At 40.6% G+C, this 19,301-nt stretch overlaps 3 protein-coding genes across 7 annotated transcripts in view; 1 reads left to right on the top strand and 2 right to left on the bottom strand.

Moving 5' to 3' along the window:
* The window catches only part of dachc (dachshund c), a 23,511-nt gene extending 19,181 nt beyond the window's left edge, over window positions 1–4,330 (bottom strand). For all 5 annotated transcript variants that reach the window (XM_068327396.1, XM_068327394.1, XM_068327397.1 and 2 more), the window contains exon 1: window positions 3,563–4,330. In XM_068327396.1, the coding sequence (XP_068183497.1) occupies window positions 3,563–4,146 (584 nt within the window). In that variant the 5' untranslated portion in view covers window positions 4,147–4,330. The remainder of the gene's footprint in view (window positions 1–3,562) is intronic.
* Window positions 4,331–13,361: 9,031 nt separating this feature from the next.
* On the bottom strand, window positions 13,362–15,267 carry mzt1 (mitotic spindle organizing protein 1). The gene is made up of 3 exons (XM_068327922.1): window positions 14,987–15,267; window positions 14,734–14,879; window positions 13,362–13,868 (listed from the first exon to the last, which is right to left on the bottom strand). The coding sequence occupies exons 1-3, from the start codon at window positions 15,036–15,038 to the stop codon at window positions 13,845–13,847; spliced, it is 222 nt and encodes a 73-aa protein (XP_068184023.1). The 5' UTR covers window positions 15,039–15,267; the 3' UTR covers window positions 13,362–13,844.
* Window positions 15,268–15,732: 465 nt separating this feature from the next.
* Window positions 15,733–19,228, top strand: bora (bora aurora kinase A activator). Its single transcript, XM_068328038.1, has 11 exons — window positions 15,733–15,876; window positions 16,046–16,152; window positions 16,316–16,361; window positions 16,473–16,551; window positions 16,698–16,742; window positions 16,839–16,895; window positions 16,982–17,238; window positions 17,569–17,731; window positions 17,822–18,387; window positions 18,480–18,620; window positions 18,769–19,228. The coding sequence occupies exons 1-11, from the start codon at window positions 15,733–15,735 to the stop codon at window positions 18,787–18,789; spliced, it is 1,626 nt and encodes a 541-aa protein (XP_068184139.1). The 3' UTR covers window positions 18,790–19,228.
* Window positions 19,229–19,301: the final 73 nt, after the last annotated feature.

The raw sequence follows: 19,301 nt of genomic DNA on the forward strand, positions 1-19,301 counted from the left end.
ACTTATGGCATGGCAGCGGGGCTCGGCTTTGAGGAACCCACCTTCACAAACACACACACACACCACACACACGCACACTTTGTGTATCGTGCCAACTAGTGCACTCCATGTTTGGCACAGAGAAACACAAAGACTGTTTTTTCTTAATACTCTGCAGGCAACTTCATCATAGTCATCATTCATTGTTTGACTTAAATAACCCCCCACGCCACCCCTCGACACACACACACACACACACACACACACATACATACAAATGACAGTACGAATAATCCATGATTTGTAGTTGTGCTTTTTGTTATTGTGCTCTTTCAGCAATTTTACAATTACTATGGAAACAGGATTTTAGTTGACCTTTAAAGTGGTCGTCATCATCATGTCAAAGTATACATTCTAGATTCACCCAGTTTCATACGTAAATCAACCACCGCTTTTTGATTTGTCTACACATCAGTTTTCCTTGGAAAATTATTTTAAGGTTACTCCGACACAACAGAAAAATGAGATGTAAAAAGGTGGTGCATTTTTGGGGGGGCGGGGGGTAACCGAGGAATATGTCATTTTCAGACGACTTTTGAAAGATCTGCGATAAACAATTACATTAACTGAGATTTTCCAACATATTCTCAAAATACAAAACGAAAGTATTTACCCTTTCACCTGTAGTCGTATCTAACCATGTCTGCTCTGAAACTGAATGTAATCTTGTTTGTGAAAAGAAAAAAAAAAAAGATACCTGCATTTAAGTGAAGTTGGACAGTCACTAAATGTTCTCAAGCAGATTAATTCTTTATAAACAGGTTTAGAGGATAACTCCTCTAAAAAGTTACCTGTGAGTAAAGCGTGGACTCCATTTCTGAAAAGGCCAGAAGCAATCAGACATTGCAACTTGTCATGCTAAGCTTTCTTCATGTAATATAGCATTTGTGTACCCCACACGTGTACAATTACACGTGCATACATACACACACACACACACACAGTTTGACCTGAGTGAGCTGTTTGATGTGTGTTTCTAACCGAGAATGAAACTGTTCCTTTGTGAGGGTGAAAGAAAAGGAGGGAGGATCAGGTTGCCTCCTACACACCATGTTCCCTGTGTGGAACTAATGTCATTTAGCAGCAAAGCCAGCAAACACACAGGCGTGACCATGTGAGTTGTGTGTGTGGAGATGACAGCGAGACTGTGTGTGTGTGTGTGTGTGTGTGTGTGTGTGTGTGTGTGTGTGTGTGTGTGTGTGTGTGTGTGTGTGTGTGTGTGTGTGTGTGCGTGTGTGTGTCTGTGTGCGCACGCACATGTGTGTGTTTGTGCTACATATGCGTGAATTATAACTAGCCTTTGACTGAGGGTGAAGTCGGCCCTTCTTCATGGTTTGATGAGTCAGTGGTCAGGGTGAGACTAAAGACTGTTCATGTGTGTGTGTGTGTGTGTGTGTGTGTGTGAGAAATGAGTGAGACAAAGAGGAGAATGAAAGACAACGATAAACAGAGTGCTTTTCCATAACCTTTGCATCAAAACTTTTTGTTTGAATCTCAAAGGGGAAAAAACGATTATCAAAGAAATCCACCAGAACAAACAGCAGGATCTGCGCACAGCATCGTAGTTTGTTTATTGTGGTTAGTCATGTCAAACCATCAGACAAGACTGTCATTTCTCTTCAAGCCTGTCCGACTATACTGACTGGAAAATAATAAGTGACGGCTGTCTTAATCAGTAACAAAAAACTCAGGGAGCCCTGATGCTGCCAGAGACCCATAGCATTGAATTCTTTGAGATGTAGCTGAAATAAAATCTTTAAAGATCAGTTGGATTCTCCGCTTTAATCATCTCCACTTTTTACCTTCTGCTGCATACTGCTCCACACCGACAGGAGAGATTTCTTTAAAACTTGTGACGGAGAGCAAAGACTCAACCACAGCACATTTACAACCTTCAGATGTGGAATCGCAGACGTTTGTTTGAAGATTTCAGACAAGTGATGTCTCCATATCTCATTAACTAGAGGCTGTTTGAGTGTTGTGTGGATAATTAGAGACAACTGAGGCTGGGTATTTTCAGAGGATGTTGAACAATGTTCCCATTAACACCCTGACACAGGAGAATTTCCAAAGCAGCCAGAAGATGCGTCTGGATTTGGTCTCGGGTTTGAAAGCCTCAAATGCTTAAAGGCAGGTGTTCTTCCACACATGTGGAGCTGGAAACTCCTTCTCACAATAGCTTTGCTTTTGGTTTCGCTCAACAAGTCAGAGCTTGTATCAAAAGCTAACACCTGGTATTAAAATGAAAACGTACCTCAAAGATACAGAATGTTACCTGAATAATTGGAGAAAAGTAGTTCAAATAACAGAAAAGTCTAGTTGTTAATACACGTCTGTACACACCGTGACACATCTTGAATTTTACAGCAGTTGTAAATTTGATCTTTCAGGCTCAGAGGGAGCAGGGCTTAAATGCTGAACAATATAAAGTCCCCAAACTAAGGCTAATCCATACTCCTCTGGATGGAAACCCATGCTGTCATGAACATGTGGTCTGCACAACGGCAGACTGAAGCACCAGGAAACCACAAATCCTCTCTAATTTAGTACCTTTATCCAAACATCTATGCAGCACATTGAATTGATGACCCATGTAGTTGGTCACCATTGGAGCTGAGAAAAACAGCTAATTTGCATAATCACATCATAAATACCAAGAATTCATTTAATCATCGCCTCTGTTCTAATGCTCAGGGCTAAAGAGTGTTGATATGATAAGACAGCGAGTTATTAAGGAAGGAGAGAGAGGGAGGCAGAGAGAGGCAGGCAGAGAAAAGGGATCAGGGAGTGAGTGAGTGAGCTTGTCCTGATTTAAGCTGCCGCTTGGGGCCAAATGAAAATTAATTAATTTCTGTGAAGAATCAATTTCTCAGAATGACAGTGTCAGATTCACTGTGTCCATACGTGAGTGTCAGAGAGACAGAAAGACACCCCTCTTTCTCTCCCTCTGTATGTGTGTGTGTGTGTGTGTGTGTGTGTGTGTGTGTGTGTGTGTGTGTGTGTGTGTGTGTGTGTGTGTGTGTGTGTGTGTTGGAAAGATTGTAGCTTCTGATAAGGAGACAAACTTTTTAACTGTTTTTATTGAGATGACTAAAATTCTTTATCATCAGCACCATCATGAGCTATTTATCACCCTTTTGATTGTGAGTACTGACACTTTAAATAGTTTCAATCTCCACTAAAAAAAAAAAAGCAAAAGGAAATCATATTGTCATAAAAACATATATCTTAATCAAATGTTCTGTTCTCCCCTACTTTGTCCTATGCGTACAAAAAGTGGTTTCTTGAAGGTTTTGCTAGCCTTTAATTCAGAGTCCTGGATTTTAAAAAAAAAAAATCTTAAATACAAAGTTGCAAACCAATAATTATTTAAATTTCAATTTAGATTTTCTCATGATCTGCATAATGATGAGCGCCACATTGTGCAAAGATGAAGTCCCCAGAAATCACTTTTACGGCTGCTTTAAATAAACCCACCTGCTGCACCACCCTCATCTACTGGGGACCCCCCCACCTCACTCACCTGGCGTTGGTACAGTCGCTGTAAAGCGCCTCGAAGTCCTGTCTGGAGATGAGTTTGCACCGGTTCACCCCGGGCTGGATGGCCCCGAGGCCCCGCAGGACCCTGACCTGCTCCACGTTGCAGACCACCGGAGAAATGTCCAGCCGCTTCAGCTTGGTGTAGACGGTGTGGAGCCCGCCGACCAGGTGCTTCAGAAAAACGTCGAAAGCCTGAGGAAGGCAGATGAGCTCCGTGTCCTTCACCGTGAACGACGCCAGCTTGGCCCCTTTCACCTCCACCAGTTTGCACTCGTTGTTTTGCGGCGTGCTCTCCACCGGCGACGGAGTGGCGTAAACGGGCTTTGCGCTGCTGACCGCCGGTGCGCCTCCGCTCTTCAGTGGGGTCCCGTTCTGTAGTAAGAGGTCCGCCCTGAACTGGTGAAGCAGCGCCGGGTGCGCCACCGGAGGAGCCGGGGAAGAAGCAGCGGAGGTGGCCGGAGGTGGTGGAGAGGTACCGGACGGAGAGACGGAGCTCGGAGCCGCGTGGTGCGCAAGTGGAGCGGCTGGGAGCAGAGTAGGAGCAGCCGGAGTTGCCATGGTAGTCATGTCCGAGAATTAGGAACAGGATTTAAAGAGAAAAAAAAAAAAAAAAGTTCAAAGTATTTCAGAAAAGTAACTCTGCCGGACAAATGCGATCGCTGAGCGACAGGAGAAGTGCGCATTGATTGCGTTGAGGCGTAAACGACAAGGATGAAAGGAGAGGAGGAGAGGAGCGGTCCGGATAAAAACAGATCACATAGTTGAATCAGAATGAGAGGAGGCTTGACTCCAAGCCGGAGATGCTACTGTCACATTATCATAAAGAGGAGGAGCATGACTGTGTTCTTGGAGAGTGAGAGACACGTTTTCATAGAGTAGGAGAGAAGCGAGGGCGAGCGAAGATTAGCCTACATCAACTTTGGATAAGCCTATTTATGAAGGCCTAATGAAAAGAAACTTTGATATTAATGTTTGTGGTTAGGTATACGTGTGTGTGTGTGTGTGTGTGTGTGTGTGTGTGTGTGTGTGTGTGTGTGTGTGTGTGTGTGTGTGTGTGTGTGTGTGTGTGTGTGTGTGTGTGTGTGTGTGTGTGTGTGTGTGTGTGTCACTCGATTTGTCTTCTTTATAACCTGACTCTGATCTTCCCACATTAGTCTTCCATGCAGGACTAAAGGATAGAAATGTGACGCATATTATTCAAACTCAGTTTTTTTTTGCTCCCATTTTTCATGAGATGGACTTAAAGATCTATAATTCATTCCAGATACACAATATTACCATTTCTCTCATTGTACAAATCTGTCTAAATGTGTGATAGTGAGCACTTCTGCTTTGCTGATATAATCCATCCCACCTCACACATCAAGATGCTGATCTGACATCATGAGTAGTGGACAGGTGTACCTTATACTGGCCACAATAAAAGGCCACCCTGAAATGGGCAGGGTTTTTTTGCTTTATTGGGGGTCTGGGGACTCAGAACCAGTCAGTATCTGGTATGACCACCATTTGCCTCACGCAGTGCAACACATCTTCTTCGCATAGAGTTTATCAGATTGTCAATTGTGGCCTGTGGAATGTTGGTCCACTCCTCTTCAATGGCTGTGCGAAGTTGCTGGATATTAGTGGGAACTGGTACATGCTGTCGTATATGTCAGTCAAGCACATCCCAAACATGCTCAATGGGGGACATGTCCGGTGAGTATGCTGGCCATGCAAGAACTGGGACATTTTCAGCTTCCAAGAATTGTGAACAGATCCTTGCAACATGGGGCCGTGCATTATCTTGCTGAAGCATGAGGTGATGATCATGGATGTATGGCACAACGATGGGCCTCAGGATCTCATCACGGTATCTCTGTGCATTCAAAATGCCATCAATAAAATGCACCTGTGTTCTTCGTCCATAACAGATGCCTGCCCATACCATAACCCCACCACCACCATGGGCCACTTGATCCACAACATTGACATCAGCAAAGTGCTCACCCACACAACTCCACACACGCTGTCTGCCATCTGCCCTGAACAATGTAAACTGAGATTCATCCGTGAAGAGAACACCTCTCCAACATGCCAGACCCCATCGAATGTGAGCATTTGCCCACTCAAGTCTGTTACGGCGACGATCTGGAGTCAGGTTAAGACCCCGATGAGGACGACGATCATGCAGTTGAGCTTCCCCGAGACGGTTTCTGACAGTTTGTGCAGAGATTGTTTGGTTATGCAAACCAATTGTTTCAACAGCTGTCTGAGTGGCTGGTCGCAGACGATCTTGGAGGTGAACCTGGGGGATGTGGAGGTCCTAGGCTGGTGTGGTTACACGTGGTCTGTGGTTGTGAGGCTGGTTGGATGTACTGCCATATTCTCTGAAATGCGTTGAGATGGCTTATGGTGGAGAAATGAACATTCAATGCACTTGCAACAGATCTGGTTGACATTCCTGCTGTCAGCATGCCAATTGCACGCTCCATCAATGCTTGTGGCATCCGTGGCATTTTGCTGTGAGACAAAACTGCACATTTCAGAGTGGCCTTTTATTGTGGGCAGTATAAGGTACACCTGTGCACTACTCATGATGTCAGATGAGCATCTTGATGTGACACACCTGTGAGGTGGGATGGATTATCTCAGCAAAGCAGACGTGCTCACTATCACACATTTAGACAGATTTGTGAACAATGTTTTGGAATGAATTATAGATCTTTAAGTCCATCTCATGAAAAATGGGAGCAAAAACAAAAGTGTTGCGTTTATTTTTTTGTTGAGTGTATATCACATTAGTGATTATTACCAAAACGTTATTTGCAAATGTTTGCAAAACAAGAAACAAAAAAACAAAAGCAATATTACTCGTTAATACAAAATAGTAATTCAGGTGAGTAATTTTGCTCTTTATTCCTTCCGGGCGCGATTATTTTGTAATTATAGTCAGGTCAGTTTTATAGATTGATCATCAGATCATAACAAGTTCTCACATGGCATTTTCCAAAAGAGCAGATCTAGACCATACAGATATGACCTTGGCTTGACAAAGTGACCCCCGTACCTGTTCCCTGCACTGCCTCCTCATCCTGTACACACACACACACACACACACACACACACACACACACACACACACACACACACACACACACACACACACACACACACACAAACACACTTCCATCATTTACATACGGAGCTTGCAGTCTTTTCAAAGTGGCTTTCACGGAACATTGTGCTGATAATGATCTCAGTCATGAGGGAGAGAGACACACAGATCTCCAGAGACCATCTCACCATAAGACAAGGGGGAAGAGGATAAAACTGACTGTACTCCAACTCAAAGGACTTTAACACTCTTTTCCTCACTACCCCCCTCTCTCCAATAAGCCCTCTTGTGTTTTTTAATTGGCAGAAATTAATCTTTAGGATGTAGATGGTAGATTTACATTCATTAAAAGTCAAGAGAGGAAGCCAGGCTTGATGCTAATCAAATCTGCTTAATTATGCTTAACATGAGTATCTCCAGGGTAAGAGAGAGAGGGAGAGATAGCTAACTCGAACTTTTTACTTTTTGCCTTTGATAACTCCTGCTGAGTCTGGCCTTTTCCTTGCCAAAAAGAAATGTCACAGCTCTCTCCATCTGTAGAAAATACACAGATGAAGCCATCACTGTTAAGTAGAGCTGATTCATGCCGTAAATTCTCATCTTTAAGGGTTAATTACATCCTGAAATGTTCAGTTTTAACACCCTATTACAGAACTTTGCAACTTTTTAGGCTTGAGAATCCAAATAAAGATACATTTAAGACAGTCACCCCAACAAAAAAATGGTGTAAGCAAGTATTGGGATTTTTCAGCCACAAGAAATGATCATAAGCATAATGTTAAAGAGAGTCAGCGGGTTGCAATTGGTTGCAGGATGACCTGGTGGGAAGTGCCAACAGGAAGGTCATAGGTGTAATTCCTCCAGCAGCTATTTTGCCTAAATTCCTATGAAATGAAACAACGAAGCAATACTTGCTGCAAAATCTTCTTTTATCAACGTACAGTATAAAAAACCGAGGTGAAAAAAGTGAGTCGGATAGCGAAAGTGAATAGGAACTCCACAGGTTTTAGATATCATCATCTGTTTGCTGTTTTTTTTAACAATGCCAAGTCTGAGAAACAAAACAAAAAATCTGAGGGTATCAATTAAAAGAGTTTGACTTACCTCTGTGTGAGGCACAGAGGTAAGTGTGCACTCAAGTCCCTGACTGAACTATCAGTGATCATGTTTACTCACAAGAAGAAAGAATTAATAGAATACAGATAGATTTCTTCATCTCCTACATTTATGTTGATCTTTCCATTATGGATTTGACAAAGTTTCTTTTTTAAAATTCCCTACTTTAGGTTTCCCCTGCCAACTGGCAATGTTTTCGTATCATGACTCCTTAGGTTATCAGTAACTTCATGATTATTATATTATATATATATTATATTCCCCCCCATTTCAATTTTAGCTTTCATATTTTTGCATTACGAGATCCTTAGTTTGTCATGTTTATAATTTAAGGGACTAGGTGACGTAAAACTTTTGCTATCTCCATGGACTATGATGTTTGCAGTTGACATTGTGATCTGTAGTGAGAGCAGGGAACAGGTGGATGAGAAGCTAGAGAGGTGGAGGTTTGTCCTGGAAAGGAGAGGAATGAAGGTTAGCCGCAGTAAGACAGAGTACATGTGTGTGAATGAGAGGGACCCAAGTGGATGAGTGAGGTTACAGGGAGAAGAGATCAAGAAGGTGGAGGATTTTAAGTACTTAGGGTCAACAGTCCACAGCAATGGAGAGTGTGGAAAAGAGGTGAAGAAGCGTGTACAGGCAGGATGGAACAGGTGGAGAAAAGTTTCAGGTGTGATGTGTGATAGAAGAGTTTCAGCTAAAATGAAAGGAAAGGTGTACAAAACTGTGGTGAGACCAGCAATGTTGTTTGGTCTAGAGACAGTGTTACTGAGGAAAAGACAGAGACAGAGCTGGAGGTAGCAGAGATGAAGATGATGAGGTTCTCTTTGGGAGTGACCAGGAAGGATAGGATCAGGAATGAGTACATCAGAGGGACAGCACATGTTAGAGGTTTTGGAGATAAAGTCAGAGAGGCCAGACTGAGATGGTTTGGACATGTCCAGAGGAGAGATAGTGAATCTATTGGTAGAAGGATGCTGAGTTTTGAACTGCCAGGCAGGAGGCCTAGAGGAAGACCAAAGAGGAGGTTTATGAATGTAGTGAAAGAGGACATGAAGGTAGTTGGTGCGAGAGAAGAGGATGCAGAAGACAGGGTTAGATGGAGGCAACTGATTCGTTGTGGCGACCCCTGAAGGGAAAAGCCGAAAGAAAAAGAAGGCTACCTTATTTTAATTTTTTTTATGTCAGTCTTAGTAATATTGGTGATTAAATAAAGATTTCACAGGGACACCAAGTGTGTCAGCCAGCTTTTTACCATATTTTTCTGGTTCAAGGCAAAATCATCTTCCTAAACTACATCTTGATACAGTTTTCCTGTTTAATGAATTCACAGGCATATTTATCCTGCCATTTCATCAGGTGCCAAAGCGACAAATATAATGCTCATGTTGTGTCGCTGTTTGAAAGCCAGGCTTTGGTCCTTTCCACATGTCTCTCTTGGCCAGTGAGCAGAAGCATGAGGGAAATGTGTAGGTGGTTAGATCATCCGATGAAGTGTAAATACCACTCAATCTGTTCTCATTAGAAGAGTAACATACGAATCACTTCGCCTCTGTAAAAATGCCCCAGGGTCCTGGATAAGTGTGTGTGTGTGTGTGTGTGTGTGTGTGTGTGTGTGTGTGTGTGTGTGTGTGTGTGTGTGTGTGTGTGTGTGTGTGTGTGTGTTTGCCTTTGGATGTGTTTTTGGTTGTGTAAGATAGGAGGGGGTGACAGAATTATGTTTTGGCATTTGTGTCTGCAGACGGGATCTGAAATGCCACCACCATCATTGCTGTTTAATTCTTAGAAACACTTTTAATCTGAACAGACAATCCATTCCGACAGCTACTGTTATGATCCAGATCAAGTTGGAGTGAAGGGTGTGTGTGTGTGTGTGTGTGTGTGTGTGTGTGTGTGTGTGTGTGTGTGTGTGTGTGTGTGTGTGTGTGAGCAAGAAAGGATGTCATTGTGTTTTGGTATGTGATTAGGCATCCGTGTGTGAGCTCATTTCTGTCTTGTGTGTTTGTGTACGTGCGTACGTGTGTGTGTGTGACAAATATATCGTACATCCATTCCACATTCTACTATGATAATGTGGATTGATTATGGATATGATAATGAGAGGCCGGCGCAGCGTCGCGACCTTCACAAGGTCTAATTGAAACAAGCGTTGGTCCTCCGAAGCACTTATCAAGTCACACAGCACATCATTAATCACGGCGAATACAAGCTGTCACTGTCTCTCTCTCTCTCAACACACACACACACACACACACACGCACACGCACACATTCTCTATTTTTCAATTTTCCTGTCTTCTTTCTCTCTTTTCTTTATGCAAACACACACACACACACACACACGCACACATGCACACGTTTACACACACAATGCAAGCTGTCACTACAATATGCCTGGTATTGTCTTCTTTTAAAGACAGTGGACAGCTAGTCCACCCTCCATCTCTGTTTTCAGCAAAAAAAAAAAAAAAAGTTGAAGTTTGTAAACGTTAAACATTAAAAAACAGGAGAAAAAAACTCGAGAGGAGACGTAACAACAATTCAACAAATAAGAGCAGCTGTTCAATTCACCCAAACTCACCTGAAATTGAATTAACTCAAGTTGTTTTACTACCTGCCTTTATTAGAAGACAATTTAACGACCAAATGCCATCCCAGTGTCTGATTAAGGCAGCATATGGTGCCTACATGTTAAACACAATGTGTTCAATACCAGCTGAACGCCTCAGTGAACCACTCAAATAAACTAATAAGCCCAATATCATACTGGTCATTACATAGTCCTACACACAAAATACCAATCTGACAAAAACGGTGTTTCATTATCATCACAGGGAAAACACAAGGGAGTTTGCACGCACTGTGTTGATGGCTCCACAACTTTGTTAATTGTTATTCCATTAACTGCTTTTGTTAATGAAACAATTAATAACTTAAAACAAACAGGGTGATATACAATTATTATGCATCTATGCAGGATGAGGCTAATTACAACTGTAAATCAATCAATTCGACATTAATCAGTTTGGAATATGTCCAAAAACAACAAAGTCACTAGAAGACTTTGGAAGTTTTTTCGAACATATTTTCATTGCCGTACCATTATCCTGTCTGATGATTGTTAATGATCCTTTAAAGAGTTTATTATCCAATTTCTTTGCTATGAATTTAATTGGGATCTAAATAGTATAATCTTACATTGTAAAAGTGTAGCCTGTATTTAATCAAGGGCGGTGTATTGGATTAAGCTCTAACAAGGTCACAGAACTCCTCTCGGGGCAAAGACAGTCAGTGAAGCTTCACATGCTGCTGCTCAAGGAGGAGGACCAGGCCGACTCAATCAGCTCAAAAATATTAATAAAAAAACTGAGTTTTTTTGAACTCTTTATCGTCAACAGTACTCAGATCATGAAATTGAAATGGTTATTCAGCTAAATAATTATTGCTGTTCGGTAAACAAGGAGTGGAATAAAAAGTATATAATTTTTCTGTCTGAAACAGAAAAACCAGAATGAATGTTTATCACCTATACGTAGCACTGGAGCAGTTATTTCTTAGTCCCCTTACATGGATTTAGAAAAAAAAAAAAAAAAATTATATATATATATATATATATATATATATATATATATATATATATATATATATATAAATTGTATGTTTACATCTGTGAAACATTTGTCGAGCAACTATTTAACATTTAACGAGTACAAAAAAATAAAATCTGCTATATACATTCCCAAAGACTTTTTTATCCATTGAAAAGAACCCATTGATAGTAAAGGTCTTGTAACAAACAACTTTTATCCTGAAATTATGAACAGTCTTTGTTTCTGCAGGGAGACCATTAAACCTACCTGTTTATGGCTAGTGGTAATTAGCAACTTAAACACCACCACATACCGAGATCCCTCACTTTCTGTTCACGTCAGCTGCATGTTAGTTTAGTTGTTTTCAAGAGACAATATGTTTGTAATTTGGGTTTGTGCAAACATCAACAGAACGTCCTTTCTTATGCGTAAGGAACTTCTAATCAGTCCACACTAATTATTCCTGTAACATCCAATGCAAAGACCTGAGACATAATTGCAACACATATATTTTTTGCTTTCATTTTTAAATGAGACTGCCCTCATTTATTAGAAAAATAATCTTTGGCCTGGATAATTATCAGATGTACAAACATAAACACCTTTAGAAGTTCTGACGTGAGGACCGGCTAGCCTCTTGAGTTTATACAGTCATGTGACCTGACCAGTGCCCTAGTTGAACAACCCCTTAGATGTTTATGCATATATAGACAGTAATCTCTCAAACAGGAGGACTGTGGGATTTGTGAATATTTTGTTTAACAGAGATCAAAGTAGCTGGCTAAGATCAGGAGGAACCCTTCAGACACATCAAACAGAAACCAATGCATCCTGAATCCCACGCCCACAGTAGCCAATCAAGCCATGCATAACTCTTTTCCTTTGTAAAAAAGAAAGGATTCTCAATATGAGTCTCCCTCCATCAGCATCTCAGGCACCTGTTGTTTAGGCAGTTATCAAGGAGAACCACTGCAGTGGATCTGTATGCTTCTCATGTTTGACTATCGGGATGCTGGTCTTGGGGAACAGAGGAGATACTGTGTTAGGAGATCAAAGTAGCAGTACAGAGATTTAGACTCACAGACTGTCAGTCGAGAGGGCGAGACAAAGCAGGAGAAGACAGAAATGCTTACACACACACGCTCTCTCCTGCTTGCTCAGAAGCTTCCTCTGTAGGGTGCCTGCGAGGGGTGAGGCATCGCTGTCAAATGGCTCAGGGGCTACTCATTTGTAGACACTCACAGGCCTGCATGAACACCTAAGCTCAGACACAGAAGGACAAGCACATTCAAAAGAATCTGATTCAATCCCTTGCACATGAGAGGTCGTTTCTTGCCTATATACTGGCCTGTGGAGGAATGTTCTGTGCTCTCAGCAGTTTTCCTTGTCTTGAAGATGAATAGAGCCATTTAACAGACAGTGGAGAAACAACACAGTACTCTGAGGGGTTAGACACATGATGTAAGAGTTTCATTTCTGGCTTATCAAAGACATGTTTTTTGTCATGTTTGCAATATATCTCTACTTTTTGTGGAGGGAGTACAGACGTAGAAGGGCTAAGATTTCTGTTCAACAGGACATCCTGCTGTAAAGAATTACCCTTGTGTTCTCTGCTGTACACCAGTGTAGGGTATGTGGTTATATGATTGTGAAATATTCTACCACAATCTTTGTTCTTGTCACCTAATTTGCCAGGAAAATTAGTTACTCCTGTATAATTTTCAAAGAAAAAAAATAACACTATTGTGCTGTGAAGCCTAAGGAAACAGTTTTTCTGCAATCCTACAATGGGATTAAGACAACACAGAAAATTAAAGCATTTTGAGTTTAAATGAACAATGGGAACCTGATAAAATCTTGCTAGTGTGTCATTTGCTAAAAACATCCAAAAAATTGAGATAGCCTTATAAATAAGAACACCTGATAAATAAAACCGGTACTTTAAATTAGAATAAGAAAGACAACGCCACCTTGTGGCAGTTTACGGCATCATTTTATTTCATCATATTATTCAATTATTTATTGGTACATACATTGAAAATGGAAAAAAATGACATGAAAAATATAAAAAATAATTTTATAGACATTTTATTACACCATAAAATCAAATGATAAAAGTGCAAAACTGGTTGAATATCAGAAACAGGATGCAAACTCTCAATTTGTTACAGGATGTCAATACCACTACCACTCTGGAATTTACAAGTAGCAGAATAACTGAACGTTGGCTAAAGTATGGAAAAGACTTGCTTTTACTACACAGACCTTGGTTTATTCCACTACACAGAAACTCAGTTCCGAGTCAAAGCATAAACCAGGAGCAGTTTGTCACCAGGGAGGCACACAGGACAGAGTGCCAGAACACGGTTGGATCGATGGACAGCTGGAGAACCCATGGCAAGGTTTATCTTGAAATGGGGTGTGATGCCAATGTTCTCAAATTGAATTGATCAGGCAACAACATCAATTAGGGCAGGTTTCAGAGGCCTGCAAAAGAAAATGGATATACAGCATTTATGTATGTATTATTATGACTAGGCATGAAATTATACAATACCTTTCAACTAGAGTATAACTTAAACTTTACTTATCCCTTAAAGAGGTTCTGTCAGGGAAATTACCACAGAAAACTCACAAGACAATTCAAATTTCTTGTTCAAAAAGGACTGCAATTTTGATTTACAAGAGTAATAAGAAAAATAATGTAATGTAGAACATGTAAGCCCAATATCACATACATCTTGCACAGAAACGGATGGCACCAATTCATATTGGTGCCATTTCTATGAGCATCAATTCATATGCTCATAGAAAACACTGGTGACCCTAAAATAGGTGCCCAAATTCAACAGTCAAAAGAAAAAATAATAAACTAATTGTCCACCCTGCAAGTCACGGGTTTGCTGGAGCCTATCCCAGCCAGCTATGGGCGAGAGGCCTGAATAAGACGCCAGCTCATCATGGGGGCGACTACAATGCATGTGATACATATCCTGGAAATTCAATCAGCTATAAATTTGTAACTGGAATTTTGGTTTTACTAGAATTATTCCTGGATATTTTATAAATCAAGATGTTTCATCACATATAAGAGCTGAGAAAAATCCATTGTTCATAAATATATCAAAAGTTACCCATAAGGTTATTAATACACTGATGGCACCTTTGAATGAATGAAACACGACATCTACACGACATACAAAACACAGAATAATCAGGGTAAATTAATAGTATTCGTATTACTCTTGAAACAATTAACAAATTAATCAACAGTGTAAATTTCACTGAAGTTTACCTTTGGAAACATTTAATGACAGCATAAATCTACTAATTTGAGGGTCTGTTCCTGTACCTTGAGTGATTCTGAGGCTTTACGCAGTTCTTTGATTACAGCAGACAAAGCTTCGGGGTTGATGCCCTGCTCACACAGTCGCACACATATGGACAGAGACTCCATATCCAAACCAGTGTTTAGCAACCTGGATATCTCCAGCAGCACTGTTTGGAAGAAGAAATCGACTGGTTAACGAATTACAGTTACATTTGTGACTGCAATTGATGTTTGAAGGTTTTTTTTTTCTTTTGCAAATACAGTGCTAATTTACCATCCATAGTCTCCCGGACAGCGTTTAGGTTAGTATTTGCTGCACTTGCCATAGCTAAACTAATAAGAGTTAGCCAACGCTTACTAGTATGTAGCTAACAAACAGGAACTGAAAAGGTCTCTTGCACAAAACGAGTAAGTTATTGCAACACTTCACACGGATATTATACGTCTCGCATTCACATCAGATAAAATGTGCAAAAAAAACAGATATAAACACTCTAAAAATTAAAATAAGAGCAATTTGTGGCAAAAATCTACTGATATGTTAAACGCGCTAACAAAAGAGGAAGCGGAAGTGACGACACTGGTTTTATTGTTAAACGATTGGCTTTCAGCTGTATCCTGTAACATTTCTATTGGCCAGCGGGCTCTCTGGCAGAAATTGAAATAGGAGTTCCAACGTTGTCTGTAGCTAGTAGTGATTGTTGACTGAAGATCGTTTCAAAGTTCTGGCCCATTTGGTGTTGTAAGTATAGAAAATTTAAATGTATATTGTTAATATTTAAACGTATTCTTAAATTTTAAATCGTGTGTTAAGAAAGAGGACATGGGAAAACGTTTGATATAACACTAACAAATTGGTTGCTTCAAACCTTGTTATTGTTCAAAGATGAGCAATACTGCTATCGACATAAGGAAAGCAAACACGACCTACAAGACATCAGCTGTTCGGTCTGACGAGTCTTGGACAATATTGTGTATAAAATGTCCTTTTCTATGTTGTGTTGTTCTTTGTCAGATACAATGGGGGACCATGTCGAGATCACTCCTGAGACTCCTGGCAGACCTTCCATCAGAAATCCCTTTGAAAGTCCCAGCGACTACCACCACCTCTGTGAGGCCCTGGTACCAAGCCCGTCTGTCTTCAAGTCAAAACCTTGTAGAGCTGTAAGTCTAAAAACAACGCACACCCATCACATCCTATCTTTTGGACCCACAGATATGTGACGTATGCATAGACACATACCGTTAACTGTACATATTTAAATACAGTATTTTATTCACAGGCTTTGCTCAACTGCAATCTTTCATCAATCTTCCCTTTTCTGTCTCACAGACTCCTCCCAAATTTGACTGGTCTATTGAAGAAATGGCCAGTCTTCAACCTGCGCACATAGATCCAGAGGAAATTCAGCGACAATCTTTTTATCTCAGCCAGACAAGGTATAAACTTAGGCACATTTCTCACATCATGCAATTATAGTCATAACAGCGTTGCTTTCCTTAACAAAATCTGGTGTGATTTATTAAATCCAGAGTGAAAATTAAACATGTGTATAAGATAAGTGACAAAGTATTTTTTTTTCTCTCTCCACTAAACATCTAGGATGGATTCTGACATTGAGAAAAAGTACCAGAATGCTATTGAGCAGGTATAGGACTCAAATAAAATCTAATTGTGTTGTGATGATCAATGACAGACGTTACTTAATTTTCAACATTCTGATGTACTGGTATAATGATGTTATCTGTCTCCAAAATAGTTTTTTACCAAAGGAACCATAGTGCCATCCCCATGGGCGGCTGCAGATGCACGTAAAGGTCCTCATATCAACACAAAAAGTATGTTGTCTTGTTTATATTTGTGTTTGAGTTCTCATGTTGGCACATTTTTTCCTCTTCAAAGTGTAATTTTTTTTTCAATTTTATTTAACATTATTAATTAAGTTCTTTGTGTTCATGCTCTTGATTTGTCATTGTATTTTTAGGCTCTTCATTTGACAAGATTGCAGAGGAATCAGAAGGCATATCAGGTTGGTATTTTACTTTGCTGAGTTTGAAATGACTGCACACTTTTCCCCATCTCTTGTTCCCTTCACAATCGGTTTTCTTTATCTTTTATATTGCAGTTGCTTGCCAGACAACTCTTTCATTACCTTTCACGTTTGATTTGGAGAAAGTTTTAGGTAAGCTTTTAAGAAATGCCATATCAAGTCAGAGACTTTGGTGTCTACAATCAGATCTCCATCATTCCTTTTATTCCTCTCCTCAGGGGATTATTACCACCACAAGGAAGTGTGCGATGCTGTACAGGAGAGTCTCAGTTCTTCCTCCTTAAGACGAAAACTCTTTCTTGATGGTCAGGGCAGTTACAGTGGTTCTGACAGCTCCAGCCCATCAAGCCCAGAGAGAAGCAATCCCAGGCAGGAGATGCCTTTTAACCAAGGGGTCGAAGCTGAAGGAGGTGCTGTGTCATCTATGTTTTCCTCCCCTTTGTCGTGTGGTGTGTTGGCTCAGACACCCTCTACAGTGAGTGGAAATGCTTGCCAATTTTGGTACAATATCTGCATTCAATTTGTTGTTGTTTTTTCTCTGTTGAATAGATCATGTAAAGCATCTTATAAATTAGCAGATTTGTTCATAATTAGAAAAAGTGGGGAGAAAAAGTATTCTTTTATGGTATGTGACAGTGCTTGCTCTTGGAATCTTTCATCTGTATTCCAACTGATAAATCTCTGCAGCATTACCTGTACTTCTTGAAAGCATGTATGTGACTCAACATCAATTTTAGCAACAAAAGAAAAAGTATTTTACTTGAAGTTAAGACAAACAAAACTATTTGCGTTGTCTTCACCATAGGGCCAGTTCTCATCCAGTCCCATTCAGAACGGCTGTTTCCGGGACTGCAGCCTTGGCAGCATTACTAGTCCTCAGTTCCCCGACAGGTCGTCTCCTGCATGCTTTCTCTCCCCTACAGTGTCTCCAATTGTTGCACATGTGCCACGCACACCAACAGGCTCAGGTAAAAAAAAAATTTTCTTGACCAAATTCAGATGGATAAAATTAAGGTATTATTTTTCTGATAAACTTTGAATCTGTGTTCTTTTTCTAGCTGACAGGAAGCAGTTGATCAACCTGACCCCTATTGGTGTCCCTCTGGACGTAGATGTGACTTCCAGCAATGAGAGCCCGTTTGTCGAGGGCTGTTCTCCCATTCGTAACTGCTCCCCCCAACACCTCCATTGCTATAGTGAGAACCGACACAGACCCAAGTCCCGACCTAGAGTTCGCTCCAGGGCCCCGCCTCCCCTCATCTCCCCAATCCTCAACCCTAAACTTCAAGACAATCGGGAAGCTGAGGAGCAACTCGCCTGCTCTTCCACATCCTCTTCCTTCTCTCTTCCCCTTATGGAGCTTGATGCATTTTCACCCATGTCCTACAACAACCAGCCTAGCGACACCGAACTTGCAAATATGATTTCAATGGAGGCTGAAAAAATGGAGGACAAGGAGATTGGGATACAACAGAGATTGGAAGATGAGGAGGAGGAAAGTGGAGAGCCTTTGGGACAGCTGACCAGCTCTCGTATGGGCAATGTGTCAGCGATAGAAAGCTCTCACATGTTTGTGTCTCTACTAACAGAAGGAAGCAGCATTCGCTATGATTCTAGCATGCAGGTGGGTGTGAGGAAGAGCTAACCTTTTTTGAACAGTGTGTTGGACAGTTGTTTTTGAATGTTGTATGATGGAATATTTGTAATGGCTCCTAGGTGGACAGTGGGTACAGCACTACTTCGGCAAGCACTGCCAGCCTGACCGATGGCCTCAACTCAGACTGTCACGGCAAAGAGTGCTTCACTTCAAATATGGTAGAGGATGCTCTTCACGCCACTCGACAGACTAAAGTGAAGGTACACAAACACCTGGCTGTGGATACTAGAGTTCAATTTAGTAGATTTTCTATCTGCACTCAATAATGAATTTAAAATAATATATTTCAGACTTTTGAGTGTTTTTTACATTGTTTTTTTAAATTTTACTTTCATCTTTATCTTCTAGGTATTCTATCCTCACCACTGAGCCATCACACTGGCGCGTTTAAAGGAATGCCTCTTCCACTGGAATCTGAACATGATTATTCTGCAATCAAAGGAAAAATGTTTTCACTAAGTTTGAATAATTTATGGAAATAAATTTGGTTAGGGTGAATGGGTTTAATGTCGAGTTAAGTATGAGGGGTAATTAACAAGTGGATTTTATTTAGATTTCATATTACCTGGAAGAAAGTGTTCCTCTAAAATGTTTTATCACTGGTTAGAAGAATAAAGACTAAGGGTTATTTTAGCTGAGCCCCACTGTAAGACACTCAAAAGCTATGATTCAAAGTCGACTGTTCTTTTGAACCGTATATTGTGGAGAAAAAAATTCTATATCACGCTTGCACAATAACCTCTTTGAATACTGTATTGATGCTGATGCCATTTCAGATTTATATGGTGCTAATAGACTTTCGGTCAACACCAGGTTTGTACTGTATTTTTTATAAAATCACTTTTATGAGAGCTCTATTTTATGTCAAAATTAAGGTTGCA

Source organism: Antennarius striatus, chromosome 11, assembly GCF_040054535.1.
Source record: "Antennarius striatus isolate MH-2024 chromosome 11, ASM4005453v1, whole genome shotgun sequence".
In the NCBI taxonomy this organism is placed as follows: domain Eukaryota; kingdom Metazoa; phylum Chordata; class Actinopteri; order Lophiiformes; family Antennariidae; genus Antennarius; species Antennarius striatus.